The sequence below is a fragment of the Empidonax traillii genome, unplaced genomic scaffold (genome assembly GCF_003031625.1).
Source record: "Empidonax traillii isolate 1590-97213 ecotype Southwest subspecies unplaced genomic scaffold, ASM303162v1 scaffold769:size436185, whole genome shotgun sequence".
In the NCBI taxonomy this organism is placed as follows: Eukaryota; Metazoa; Chordata; class Aves; order Passeriformes; family Tyrannidae; genus Empidonax; species Empidonax traillii.
In genome coordinates this window covers 420,757-435,411 of record NW_020955962.1, presented here as the reverse complement: position 1 = coordinate 435,411, position 14,655 = coordinate 420,757, and the positions used below count along the sequence as shown (strand labels likewise).

The 14,655-nt window shown below is 47.9% G+C and overlaps 1 protein-coding gene across 3 annotated transcripts in view; it reads right to left on the bottom strand.

Moving 5' to 3' along the window:
- Nucleotides 1-629: 629 nt before the first annotated feature.
- Nucleotides 630-14,655, bottom strand: part of SRGAP2 (SLIT-ROBO Rho GTPase activating protein 2) — a 97,318-nt gene continuing 83,292 nt past the window's right edge. For 2 of the 3 annotated variants that reach the window (XM_027901289.1, XM_027901290.1), the window contains exons 18-22: nt 11,559-11,638; nt 7,277-7,457; nt 6,499-6,645; nt 4,052-4,379; nt 630-1,082 (exon numbers count right to left, since the gene is read on the bottom strand). In XM_027901289.1, the coding sequence (XP_027757090.1) occupies nt 699-1,082; nt 4,052-4,379; nt 6,499-6,645; nt 7,277-7,457; nt 11,559-11,638 (1,120 nt within the window). In that variant the 3' untranslated portion in view covers nt 630-698. Of the gene's footprint in view, nt 1,083-4,051; nt 4,380-4,718; nt 5,295-6,498; nt 6,646-7,276; nt 7,458-11,558; nt 11,639-14,655 lie in introns of those variants that run through there. The other variant, XM_027901291.1, reaches the window with a different exon arrangement.

Below are 14,655 nucleotides of genomic sequence, written 5' to 3'. Positions count from 1 at the left end.
AGTAAACTACTTTTCATGACAAGTGTCAACTAAAGCATGAGGCTGGATGGCCAAGGGCTTTGGCCCCAGGGGAGGGGGAGGAGAGGGGAGCAAACAAACAGAACCAGAGGATGTGATGGAAGTCGAGACAGACCCTTAAACCACCGTGGCACCAGCGGGCGACGGAATAATAATAATAATAATGCACAAGAAACAGGCATGTCCAAGCTCCACGTAACCAGTGGCACCAAAACATGCAAGAGACTAAAGATCTATCCTATTGTTTCCCTGTGATAAATGAAACACAGAAATATACAAGTCACTACACCAGTATCCAAAACAGGATGCCACTAAGCGTTTCTTTCAGTGCCCAAACGCTTGGACGGGGCATCAAGGAGAAACCCAAGATCCAGCTCATCCCTCTGTGTGTGTTTTCCTGCTCAGCTTCACAGTGACCCGATTCCGGATCTCCCCGAGCGTGGCAGGAACTGTTTTGCCTCACACACACACACCAGTGACGTGGGACGAGGTTGTTACTGCTCAGCTCGCTCCCTTCCTCTAGGGAAGAGCTCCCGGCAGCGAGCAGCAGTTCACAACTAACCTTCAGTTGGGGGGGGGGGGGGAATAAAATCACTTAAATTAAGGAATTTTAATGTCTTTAACAGAGTCTCTCCACCCGAAGCAGTAAGAGGTGTCTCCGCGGAGCAGCATCGAGTTCGTCACACAGTACAGGACTTGTCGCTGGGCTGCTGGGACGCAGAGGAGGCCACGCCGGGGCTCGTGGCGTTGGTTTTGGGGAAAACGGCGGGTTTTGGGCGAGTTGCCGGAGGTTTCACCTGGGTGGCCATTTTGACGGACTTGACGGGCCGGAAGGTGCACGGAATGTCCCCGGCCGTGCTGGCGCTGCGCTGGAAAGGCGGCTCAGAGTCCTTGAGGAGCTGGGTGTGCAGAGGGCTGGAGGGTTCCGAGGTGGGGGCCACCACGGGGGACGTTTTCAAGGGCTCCAGGGTGTCCAGGACAACGTCTGGCGTGTGCTTGACGCTGCTCTGCCTCTCCAGCTCCCGCAGCTCGTTCAGAGCAGAGTTCATTGTGGCTTCAATGTCCTGCAAACACAGAGGAGAGACCCAGTGAACACAGCCCAGACATGAAAATACTGATTGATACATATCTATAAAGACTATATAGAAAAATATATAAAATATATGTTATTTAAATATAAAATATAGGTATAAATATATAAATACAAATATAAATATAAATACATAAATGCATATATAAATATATAAATATATAAATACAAATATAGATACGAAAGTATAAATACAGATAAAATATACAGAGGTATAAATGTCTCTATATACCTATACATAATATAGATATATTATTATATAAAAATAAATATTAAGCATACAATATAGAATATATAATAAATGACAACTACTACAGATTATGTACAATAATTATTATATAAATTATATCTATATAAATATATGGTATATAGATATATCAATAGATATAATTATATGAATATATATTTATAATATATTATACCATACATATTTATTTATATATGTATATATGTGTATTTATATAAATAAAAGACTTTGAAAATGACCTATTTATTTCCATTCTGTGAACACCAACACTCAAATTGACCCTGGGTGAAGGACCTTGAGGTGTCAGAGTGAAACCTGTGCCCAACTGTGCAGCATCACATCCTGCAGTCAATAAGCACTAATTTTTTTCCATCAATAGGGAGGAAAATAATTGCCAGCACTGCCTCGATGCTGATCTGGTCCTTTACTGCTGCTTGGGTTTCAAAAATGAATAAAATCCCCAAATGCAGCAATGAATAGAAACCCACTGGATTCAAAGCATTAGCACCCACTCTGGCACTTTATTTGGCACACGAAGTTCAGGAGAGCAAATTGCTGAAGGCTTGATGGTTTTGACACTCCCTGATGGGTCACACACTGGATGCTGAAATCCTCGTGTGCTCTTGCTGCCTCACTGGTTTTCCTGCTGTCTGAGCTGTTCCCAGAAAGGTATTTCACAGGACTCAAAATTTTAGCATTTTAGAACACACAGAAGATACCAGAAACGTGTACAGAAATTCAAGCTGGCGCTTCTCCTTCCTCTTACAAAATATTACAGTTATTAACAAACAAATAAACAGAGAATTTGGAGATAAAAACGTGGGGGTTTTGTCTCAGCTGGAGCAGGACCTACACTGGTGAACCCACAGAATTCCCTGGGGAGCAGGAGAGCTCAGCCTTGCTGTGACTCACACTTTGGCCACAGCTTTTCAGCTTCCTCAAGAGGTTTTTCAGGGGGTGGGGAAGGTAAATCAGTCAAGGAATGGTGGAAGAAAGCAGAGACAGTAATCTGACACCTCCCAGTCTGTCCTGAGGCCAGGCAGATTTCAGTTATGAATTTGGGGGAATATGTCAGATGCACAATGGTTATTAGATGGTGTCTGAAAAGATGTCAAAAGGCAGAAAGAAATGCTGATTTAACACAGTGGGATTTTTTTCTCCCTCCTCTTTTTTATATATTTCCCCCTCCTCGTTCCTTTTTCTCCCCAGACTCTTCTCCAGTGAAACAATGGAGTGTATGTTCTGGCAGGGAGAGGAGATCCTAATTGATAAAACAAAGAATCTGATTTATATCAACCAAAGCCTTGGAAGGACAGGGAAATATGAAGGCAGCAGGGGCTGTATTTTATAATTCCACTGCAACAAATGGGCTAAAGATACTCATAACAGCAAAATACACCCTTCCATCAGAATGCCCATCAGGTTTCAATTTGGATTTATTTGCTATTTGGAGTTGCTGTTTTGTCAACAAAAATTACGTTTAATTTTCACATATTTTTCCCCCAGCTCCTTAGAAACCTCCGGAGTCCTGAACCAGGCAGAGCAGTCAGGTCTCCCAGGGCTGGCTTTGTAATCCGAGCCTGGAGCATTCCTTGGCTTTAGACAGATGCATCCATCCCATACTGCAAACAGCTGGTACAGGCAATGTGCAAGTGCAGGCACATCCACCTGGGAAGATCCTTCATGGAAGAGGGAAATTTGTAACATTTACATATTTTCTTTTTTTTTTTTGTAGCCTGCCCTTCACTTCAAGGCACTTGCCTGAATAAACAGCTCATGAAAACCAGCAGGATTATGTTCAAAGCTAGTCTCTGAAGCCTGTGAGCGTATAAAGATGCCATTGGAGCACTGAAGGAGTCAGCAGCCTGCTTTTATTTTGGCTGTGCTGCTCCATGTGCTTCCAATGTCTCACCACAGGCGAGTCTGCACAACTGACAGGAGAATGTTAAGTCGACACTAAATACTTCGTTTTTCTCGGGTCTTGGAGTTATGATTGTTTAATTCCTTGCTGACAGCTTTGAAATCTGTGTCACTCTCTGAAAGGGGACTTTTTATTGTTGAAATTAAATTCTGAGTAATGAACAGGGCCAAGTTTTTATGGAGGAAGGACCTGACTGTTTATATTCCCTCCTGAAAGCAGCCTCAGAGTTTTTCACAAAGCAAGGATGAAAGAGCAGAGTCAAGCTGTGCTGTAAGTTAATATTGCATTGAGAGAATCACAGAGTAGTTGGGGTAGGAAGGGCCCTCTGGAGATCACCCAGTCCAGCCCCTCTGCCAAGGCAGGGTCACCTGGAGCAGGTGATACAGGATGGGTTTGGAATGTCTCCACAGAGGGACACTCCACACCCTCCCTGGGCAGCTGTTCCAGAGCTCTGCCACCCTCCAGGGAAAACGTTCTTCCTCATGTTGAGGTGGAACTTGTTGTGCTCCTTGTCCTGTCGCTGGGCACCACTGAAAAGAGTCTGGTACCATCCCCTGATACCCCTTGGAGTTATTTGCATGGATTGGTAAGATACCTTCTCAGTCTTCTCTTCTCCAGACTAACCAGGCCCTGCAGTCTCCCATCATCAGAGAGATGGTCCATCTCCCAGAAGGGAACGGACACGAGATTAAATCAGACTTCACATTAAAACACCTCATTAAAACATCCTTCAAGTTTCCAAGCCGAGCCTTGAGGGCCAGACACTCCTCCTTACCTGTGCAATGACCTCAGGGTCCATGGGCCGGTGGTTGTTGAAGCTCTTGGACCTCCCTGCTGTGACAGTTTTCCGGATCTGGGGGCTGTCGATCCTGTTCTTCAGCGACGAGTGTCGGCTGATGGAATTGAGGCTGCCGTGGCCACTGATGGAGCACTTATCTGGAACCTCCTTGGGAAGACTTTGGCTCATAATGGGCTGAGATGAGGGTCTGGAACCGGCTATGGCTCCGGGGGAGGCTGGTTCTGCCAGTGAGCTACCTAGTCCATGGCTGTCACTTTGACGGAAGGCTCTTCTGATGCTGCCTGACTCTGGTTTCTTTCTTTGCCTTCAGTCACAAAAGCAAAACAAGTCAATACAAGCAGGTACAAGCACAACCAGCTGTCATTTGAAGATATCCCCCCCCCAAACCAACACAGAGGACAATGGGAAGAGACATAAAAGATACCCAGATTACAAACACACCCAGGATTTTAGGAGTGGTTGCGGATACAGGAAAATTATAAATCGTTCCAGTTCAACACTTCTAACAACAAGGCTGAGTTCTGGCAGCTGTGCAAATTCAGAGCAAAAACAGAAATACTTGGATGGAACGTGATTAACTTGGTCAAGAGGAAAAGAATTTGTATTTGAAGACAAAAAAAAAACCCTCTGTGCCTTCAACAGGTTTTGATGATGTGTTTTTATTACATTCGAAGAGCAGAGCTACAATTTTTGACTGGAGGACACAGTATAAGTCTACTAAGCTCCTGGCCCAAGGCATCAAGTTATTATTTTCAGAGATCAGCAAGCAAAGAACCCCCACTTTGGGGTTAATGATCGTTTCCAATGTTTGCTGGTGGTAAGAGGTGGTTCTTTTTCATGGCTCTGGCAGGACCACAAGGCACTTTTCTATGCAGGGCTACAGATAAACCAAAAGATGATGTCAAATGGATGAACTGCTCCAAAGAATTTAGTTTCTACCCCAGCACCTTGCGGTCTGACAGCACGATTCCTCTCAAATCATAGGAAGGCCAATGCAGCAGAATACTTTATGCCATAGGTCTGAAGCTTGGCATCCATTATACAGGGAAGGATCCATTTATATATAGCACCAGCCCCATGAATAACTGCAAGAAAGTGTTAACTCCAGTAGGATTTTGGCATCCAAATAATAATTCAGTGGGTGGCACAACTGTCATTGCGAAACCATCTGATTTAATTTTGCTCAAGTCTGTTCACACATAGGTCAGAAGATTCATTCCTAAAGAAAAAACAACAAAATGAGTCTTATGCTACTGTTGCTAAATATCAGGCTCCCTAGTAAAGGGGAAAAAAAAAAACAACAACTGGAGTGGACATTACCCAGGCCTCTTAAAAACACTACACACAACACTACCAAAGCCAGCAGATGGTGAAGCTCCAACACAGGTCTGTTATTACACAAATCTCTCCATAACTGGCAGAATGGCTACTTCAGTGGCTCAGACAATAAATATCATAAAAGAAAGCCCAGATCCCAAGCTGATGCAGATTAACATGGCTTCAAAGATATCAGTGGAGCTCTGCTGAATCCCATAACTAAGGACCAGGCTCTCGAGGACATAAGCAGGTCCAAACCTTTTAAAAGGATGCATTTCTGTTAATGCCTTTATAGACTACATTCTGTTAAATTAACTGAAGGTTAAGAATATCCCCTCCCATCAAACTGCAATTATCACATAATACCTTCACTGCACAGTGGAGACGTGGGGGTTTTAATACTAAGGAAATAATCAGAAAGATGAGTCTGCTCCAGAAAAATGAAATAACAGATCATGAAATTTAGTCTGTTACTGGTTTGAGTTTTTTCAGCTTTTTACTATGTTGAGTGTTGGCTAAAGCAACCATTTCTGGTAGAGAAGGTAAGGTTAGAGCAACAGGGGGTTGTGCTGTTTCACTGCAAGCATATGGTTAGTAACCTGAGGTGAGAAGTGCTGGAGAAACAAAGAGAGTGTTACAGGCAATGCCAGATGGTGGGACTTCAGGAATGGCATTTATCATAAAATGGGACACCAGTTCCTGAAGGAACTGTCCCCCCACCCCATCAAACAAAAGGTGTTAAATGTGGACAAGACACAACGGGGTCACAGGACACAACAACGAATGGGGACACACGATACGAGATCTCCTTCCACCATTCCCCTCCCTTTCTCTGCTTAGCTTGTAAAATAGGGCATATTTGGGAAAACAGGAACAGATGGCACCTTGGGGATAGGGAAGAGCAGCCAGGGGGGTTTTAAATGAGCATTGGCCACACTGGTGACAGAGACAGGGCAGCAAAACGCGAGCGAGTTAGAAGAGGGGGGAAGCAGAGAAGAATGGTGGCAGTGCTCGTTAATGAACCTTTGTCAGGGGAAGGGACTATTTTACTGGGCTTATCACCAAGCTCTTCACAGTTCAGGAAAATAATGCAAGGCTGTCCTTACTTGTTGATGTTTGCAAGGTAAATATCTGCGACGTGCCCCCCGCTCGGGCAGCTGGCGCCAGCTCTGGCTGTCACTTTTTCTTCCGGTGGCTCAGAATTTATTTCTATTTCAGACTTCGGGCTGGACCTTTCTGAGATTCCATCCTCACTAGGAAGGAGGAGGGAAGCACATCACAACCAAAAACAGGACCAACAGCCCTGAGTTTCAAACGCAGCACTGTGTATGAAAACACACACACAGGACAGCAGCACAGTGCTGGTGTCTTTCTCTTAAGAATCATTAGATATCTTGCAAATCATAGAACGGTTTTCTGGAAGGGATCTTAAAGATCATCCAGTTCCAGTCCCCTGCCATGGGCAGGGACACCTTCCACTGGCCCAGGTTGCTCCAAGCCCCGTCCAACCTGGCCTTGGACACTCCCAGGGATGGGGCAGCCACAGCTTCTCTGGGCAACCTGAGCCAGGGCCTCCCCGACCCTCCCAGGGAACAATTTTCTCTTGATATCCAACCTAAACCTGCCCTCCTGCAGCTTAAGGCCATTCCCCCTTGAAAAGTCCCCCTCCAGCCTGCAGATCCCAGCCTCTGCATCTTTAACAGGCACCCAGCACCATCCCAACATGACACCTCCACACACACCGACACCTCCCAGAGCTCTGCCCACTCCCCTTCCCGCAGGGGAGGCTGAAGGAGGAACTTTCCCCCACCTGGTGCCAACACCTTGCCACGAACACCCCCCTTCCCCCCCCCGAGTTCTGGGCAAGGTCAGGGCGTCACATACGTGTCCTGCACGACGATGTACTGGTGGGGGATGAGGCCGTCGATGCCGTTGTGCCGTCCCTCCCACCAGTCATCCGAGGCCCGCTGGTAGAGCAGGAGGGAGGCTCCTTTCTTGAAGGACAGCTCTCGTGCTGTCCTGCCAAGGTAGTCAAACTTTGCTATTGCTTCTATGGGCTCACACTCTAGGAGACAGAAGGGAATAAACAACAATTCACTAAACCTTTGGGCTTATTCGGTGTTCAGCTGTTTAAACCCATAGAACACAGGCGAGAGCGTGAGGAGGATGAAGTGTTGCCTCTCAAGGCTGTGGTCTTTTGAAGTAGCAAAATTCAGAGGGGAACCCCCCTATAACTTGCAGATGTTGCGCTTTCAGCATTTGCCTCATCTCTCCATTCATGTTTTCCGAGTCATAAACCCACTCCCAGCGATTCAAGCCTACAAGGCTGGAAGTGGCAGTGGCAAAATTAGCATCTTCTTAAACCAAAAAAGCATTTCTAAGCTGGGTAGCAACCAGGTGTGTCCCAGACAACACTCTGCCTAGGGTACACTGCCTTCAAGGCAGCTAAACTGAACCTCCCAGGCAGGCAGGAGTTGTTATTAGCATTTGGGGAGGGAAACATCCTCTCGATTCCAAGCTGCTTCAGAAATAAAGCTTCTATTGAGAGGGAAATCTCTGCTGCCTGTGAGGTTCACCTGACCCAGGAGACCGGATTCTGGCACCGTGGGAGGCCTTGCTATTCATCCAACTGCCATGGAAGCTCAGGAAAACATCCAGTGCCTCCACTGCTGTGCTCTCTGCAGTGATGGGGGGCCGGGGCTGCTTCCCAGCTCCATCCAGCTGGGATGCTCCGAGCACAGCGGGGTCACGCCTGGAGCTGCACAACGGGCTCCAAACCTGCCTGCAAAGCTCCCACGAGAGCTCCAGCCCTGCCCTGTCTGCAACCAGCCACTGATCCAGGTCCCTGCAGGACTCTGGTATTATGCAGAGGGACAATAAGGGCATTTAGACACTCAGGAAGATCAATGTGAAATTCACGTGGATTATTTTTAAGACTTGGAAAAATCTGACACTGGTTGAATCTAAACATACATTAAGCCAGCTCCCAATTCTAGGGAGGAATCAGGGGAATGGGGATGAGCTCAACCACACAGCCCCAGTGGACTTCTTTCATTTCTTTAAAGGAGCTTTAACACAGCCAAGCAGTCCATGGAAATTGAGTTCTTTCCTGGCAAGAGAGATTTGTGCTTCCTCTTCCTGGACAAGGGAAGATCTGCTATTCCATACAGAGATCAACCCTGCATCACAGGAAGCTTCTACAGTGCAAGAGCCAGCTAAAAAACCACTGGAAGGCCAAACATGAGCCACAGCTTTTACAGTTATTCCTTGGGAGAGCAGACACTCAAGAACTGGGACTCCATGGCTGCTCACAGGCGGGCAAGGATTGATAAAATACATGGTGTAAATCCATCTGAGGGAGCTGAAGCTCATCAACCAAGCTGAGGGAGCAGAGCAGAAGCATCTCATCCCAAAAAGCCCCACCAGCATCTGAGTTACTCAGCACAAAGGGACCGAGGACTGAGGGCAAATGGCAACAGGACCTGTCAGATCCACCCCCCAAACAGTAATTAATTCCTCCTTTACTAAACCCAACAGCTCAGAATTCTCTGAACCACACACTTCAGGTAGGCCTGTGGTCAGCCTCACACAAAATCCCGTTATCAGCCCTCAGCAACCAGCCAGGGATTGGGAAGGGTGGGAAAAGCCTGGCCCACGTTGGCAGCTCTCAGCTCCCCCAAGCACGTGGGGATCCATGTTTGGCTCCTTCTTTCCTCTTGCTTGTTCTGCCTCTGGAGCCAGTTTCTTCCTAACACTGAAAACCCCAATTATGCTGCTTTTTGGTGTCCCCCTGCATTTAGGAAGGGGATGGGAGTGTGGTTTGGTACATTCCATCTGTTTCATTAGGAAGTGTTTATTGTTCCAGATGAGAGCAGCACTCAGGTTTCTTATGTTTCCAATTTGCTTTTTAGGACTCTGGCTCTTCTCCAGAGAACTGATTTTAGACTTTAATTTCCAGTAGCTTTTTCCTACTACACTTTCAGACAAGAAAGCTGTGTGAATAAAGAGCAATAAGGCTAAGCCAAACAATTTCCCCTGCCAGTCTGAGAGCCTGGGCAGGAAAGCAGCAGATTACAGTGTTTCCACTCATACATGTAATTTAACAAACATATCATCTGCTTGTTTTTCAGCATTTCTGACCTCTTATACCTGTCTCAAACCAGGGTGCCCTCTCACTTGTCCAGTGAGGCTGATGAACAGCTTGGATGCTCTTCAAAACACGACCTCTCCCCCCACCCCAAAATTCCTTCCTTCAAGTGAGGGTGGCTGGGATGACAGCTTTGCTTTGGGAAGATTAATGCCAGGCTCTCCAAAGAGCTTGAGAAGCAAGTGCTAAAGAATCTAAAGACTGAAGGAGGGATAAAAACCCACGAATACCCATCCCTGGGTCCTGGTGCTGCCCCTGCTGACAGGTGTGAGCAAGGTGTGACTCTGCACAGCTCAGTCAGGACATGAGAGTCCACCCTTAACCAGACCCTGCAGCTCCCTCAAAGAGATACAGCCCCAGCTCCTTCCTCTGCTTCAGTGCCAAAAACTCCCTCCCAAATGCTTCCTATGGAATATTCCATGTAGGAACTCCATCCAAAACACCTCCCAGTTTTACCTTGCTCAGGGGCCCCACGCAGTCGAGTTCCAGAGGCTGCAGAAGAGTGTCCTTCTCTGATCTCTCACTTGCTCATTTCTCACTCTTGTCCCCCCTTCAGTCACAGAAGGGACCTAAAAATCCCCTCCAGAAACAGCCCCAGTGCACACCCCAGTGTGGGAGCCTGCAGGCTTTAGTCCCAGGTTTCATGCACGTGTGAGATGAGTTGGCCTGTCCTTCATCACAGCCATTAAACTGCTCTCTCTTAGATGCAAACTCCAAAAGGACACATTTTCATGCATTTTGAAGAGCTAACACTTGTCAGACAGAACACTCTGTTCAAGACAGAGAGCGAACTCTTGTCTCGTTCCCAGAGGCTTCCTCCCAGCAACCTTGGTGAGGAATCACTGTGCCAGTGCTTGACCTTGCTGAGGGAGAACTGATTTCCCAGCAATTTCTGAACATCCTTTACTTTACCACTGGTGTGTGAACACCAGAGATATCACAGGATCACTTAGGTTGGAAAAGACCTTTCAGATCACCGAGCCATGAAACCAGTGGGAGGCACAGGGATGCCCTGGGAAGGGTTTGTCAGGCAACTGCTGAAGCAGAGAGGCAGCACAGGAGCACCTGACAGGGCTGCTGAGCAAATTCCCAACCAGCTCTAAAAGGGCGACACCTGATTTTAAGGGAATGGTCACTATTTTCCACCTTTACAACTGAGGTCACAAGTAAAACCATCACAGAACTCATTCAGACAACTGCAAAGGGTCTAAATGCAAGAACAAAATCATAATTCTGTGCTGGTTGGGTCAGTCTGCTCTCCATGCTGCTCAGTGTTCCAGGCATCGTTTCACACCAGTAATTTAATCTTTCCTCTGCTCTGGATGGGGCTCACAGGATGTTCCCTATGGCAGGAGGAGGCTTGGGAAGTATCAACAACAGACACTCACAACTGCAGTGCCACCTTTCCTTAGGAAATACCGTGAAATTCCCAGCCTTGGCACCTCTTTTCACTGATCAGACCAGAAAAATGTCACAGAGGTTCCCAAGGAAACCCAAAAATTATCAGTGAGAGAGGCCCACAGGACCCCCTACCCTAAAACCTGGCTGTGAGTGGAAGACAAACAGGTTTTGACTTTGTTTTGCTCCCTTCCTTAAATCAGAACCACTGGGGCTCAGAGAACTCACAACCCCCCTGCCAGAGCTACCGACAGGGGAAATGCCTGGTACACGCAGAGGGAGTGGGAGAGCATGATCAAACACATCCAGCCTTTGGCTCTGTGCTTCCACCCTGATTCCAAATCCAAGCCTGGAGTGTGCCCAGGCCTGCTGCTAACACAAGACACCCCTGAGAAGAAGGGACACTTTCAAAACACTCAGGCAACTTCCACCTTCTACTGTCGATCCTACACCTTTCTGCTTCTTGGCATCAAACGCTGCACGGGATGTTTCGAGTGGCTGTTCTGATTCAAACTCCACTTTAGGGCTAACTCTAAACTTCAGTTCCAAGGCACCGCCTTCCCTGCCTCCCCCCAGGGCTGGTTGCACCAGTTAACCCAGCAGCCCAGAGGCTGTGCCTACCGTCATCACTGGTGTGGTGTTCGGCCGTGACGTCCTGCACCGAGTCTTCTGTGGAGGCTCTCTCCCCATGAGGACTTTCACTGCAACAGAAGCAAGCAGGGAAAGTGCTTTAGAATGGTGGAAACTGAGTTTCCTCATCACAGCAGTCAGATACAACTGGGAACACCCATGTGGGGAGCCAATATTCAAGCTCCGCTGTGATACCCTGCAGCGCTTCTGCGTGTGCTGAAGTCGCTGTGTCAAAAAATCAAGCTGAATTCTTATTTCATCAACCAACCCAAACATCCAGGTTACCCCTTCTTATGTCCTCAGCTCTTCCAACCTGGACCTCTGGAGATGCTGAGCAGTCAGGCAGCAGGGGCAAGCTGGGTCCAGCTCCTTTCTGCCACGCCAGGATTATTCCCTCAGCTCTATTCTCCACTGCTCTAATTAGCTCATTAGATGGCTGATGAGAAAGCTGCCACTTCCTGGGGGAAATTATTTCTCGATTCATAATGATATTTCCAGGCCTGTGTTTGTCATCTCCCTCCATCCCTTTTATCACCATCTTAAATTGTTCCATTCATTTCACTGAACAGCTCCCACGGCCAGATTAATTGCCTGTAAATAAAGATTCCAGAGCACCTAAACTACCAAGAGGACTCATTTATGTTTGGCAAGAAGAAAAGCTTTGGAAGGATCAATAGACAACAAGTGGCAACCAAAGGTTATGTTTTTGTAAGAAGCTCCACGAGCAGTTCCCTCCGGACAGGAGCAGAAAGGAAGCTGGAAGAGGATCCATTGCCTCTCCCAAGCAGCTCTGCAGAGCTGCTGCCAGCTGGCAGCCCTGCCTGCCTGCCCTGCCTGCTCCTCTCAGGAGGGAAAAAAGGGATAAAAAAAATAGTGCTCTGCTCTTCATCTCACCAGACACCAGAAAACTCATCTGCTGCCCTCTCCCAATGCAACCCCTAAAAGGTGATTTTTAATTCTTTTCACATAGGAATAACTTCATCCCTCATTTTGGTCTTGCAGTGGTTAAAATAAGTGACCCTGGATGTACAGTGCTCTCCCCCTGGCAATCCCCCTCCTGCACTCTTTTAAAAAGAGGAGAAAAACAGAAAAAGGAGAAGGGGTAAAGTGTTCAAACAATTCTGGTGTCTCGTTATGCTTAATCCACGGGACACCGAGCTGTCCAACATCTCCTGAGTCAGTACCTCTGGAATCAACCTTTCCCATCCTTTGCAAAGCCTTTGTGCTACTTAATAAAGTTTACAGAAGAATCTACAGCCAAATGGAGGCCCCAGGAGGAAGGAAGGCAGCATTGAGGGCTAAGGTTTCACACAGACTCTGAAGTCATGTCGCACACAGATCCAAACATTGCACAAAGGCCACGTGCCTCCTCCTATCCAGGCATTTTCCACCAAAAAACCCGTCCTTACTGCTGACTCTTGGGGTGTGAGCCCTGGGGTGCTGCTGTGGGAAGCACTGGGCTGCTGGGGGCTCCAAAAGTGAGAGCAATAAATCCTGGCAGAGAAAACACTGTGAGAGTTGAGTCACTTGGGGCAGTGGAGGGGCAGCAACAATCTCTGCTCTCAGCGACCACGGACAGGACTTGGAGCTGTGTTAGGGCAGGGTCAGGTTGGATCCCAGGGAAAGGTTCTTCCCCCAGAGGGTGGTTGGCACTGAACGGGCTCCCCAGGGTTTGGTCACGACCCCAAGGCTGCCAGAGTTCCAGGAGGGTTTGGACAACGCTCTCAGGGACAGGGTGGGATTTTGGGGTGTCCTGGGCAGGGCCAGGGGTTGGACTCAGTGATCCTTGCGGGTCCCTCCCACCTCAGGGTATTCCATGATTCATCCATACCATCTCCTTCCCTGCCATTTCCACGGCCTCACTTGTGGGTCTCCTGGACTCTCCCTGAGCTGTCTCAGACAGACAGACAGACACATCACAGCCCAGGCTTGACTCACAGGCAGGATTTCGAAGTTTATGACGAACTTGAACCTTGCCCTACCCTGCTGTGCCCAGGGGAGGCTGTTTCACAGCTCTGCCAACTCTGGGCGAGGGTGCAGGTCTGGAGCACAGAGCAGGGGGCTGTGGTGCTGAGCCCCAGCAATTCCACTCCAAAACACCGTCTGGGAGCTCCCACAGGGCTTGACCCTTGAAGTGGCACCAGGACACCCCAGCCACAAGAGGAATCAGCTGAACCCCAAGGACTCACCCTGCTGCCTGCACGGTGAGGAGCCTACGGGCAATAACGAACAACCGTGGAAATACCAGGACTATGAGAAAGCTGGAATGGGAACCAGATGCTCCTTCCTGGCTTTCAGCAGCCTCCCCTGCTTGCTTCTCCCCTTTCTCTCCTTAACAGGGTCCCAGGTCAGGGTGCTTAGGAAGGGCAGGGAAGGAAAACCAAATGCCTTCATAAAGCTGATATCACCTTCCAGGCCATCGTGCCTCCCCCACACTCCTGTGCAGTGACACCCAAACTGAGGCTACTCAACACTGCACATTTTTATTCCCCTCCTGTCAAAGCTGATGTGTTTCCTTAAGGTCATAAATATTACCAAGTTGGAGGTTTTTTTCCCCCCTTACAGCTCTTTCACATGTAACATCAGCTAAAAGCATCAGAGCGAAGGGTAAAATTAAAGAGAATTTCCAAAAGGTTTTGGCAAGTCTTCTGCACACAGCAGTTAGTTGAGAGGAGCCTCTCCTTGCCACACGTACAAGGAGCGAGCTGATAGCTGCAGCTACTCTGAAACAAGCCAGGGGAACAAGGCTTGCTCTGTCACCACAGTGACTTCATTAAAAAAAAAAAAAAAAGTATTTATTTTAGTACACGAAAATAATCATTTGCATTCCTGGGAGAGAAGGAGAGGAGGGGGGAGAAGCAGGACACAATTTAACATTCCTCATCTTCAGAGGGAGAGATCAGCTTGGCCAGTAGGAAAGAAAACACCTCCTTTCCTTCCCCCACTCCCCAACCTTCCACCCCAGATGACAGGAGCCGCTCTGCCTGAATTGCTTCCAGATGTGGCTTCAGACTGAACACGAGGCCGGGCCTCTGGAGCTTTTGGGCTGCATGGAAATGGTGATTTTTGCATTCCTGCCTCTCTCCTC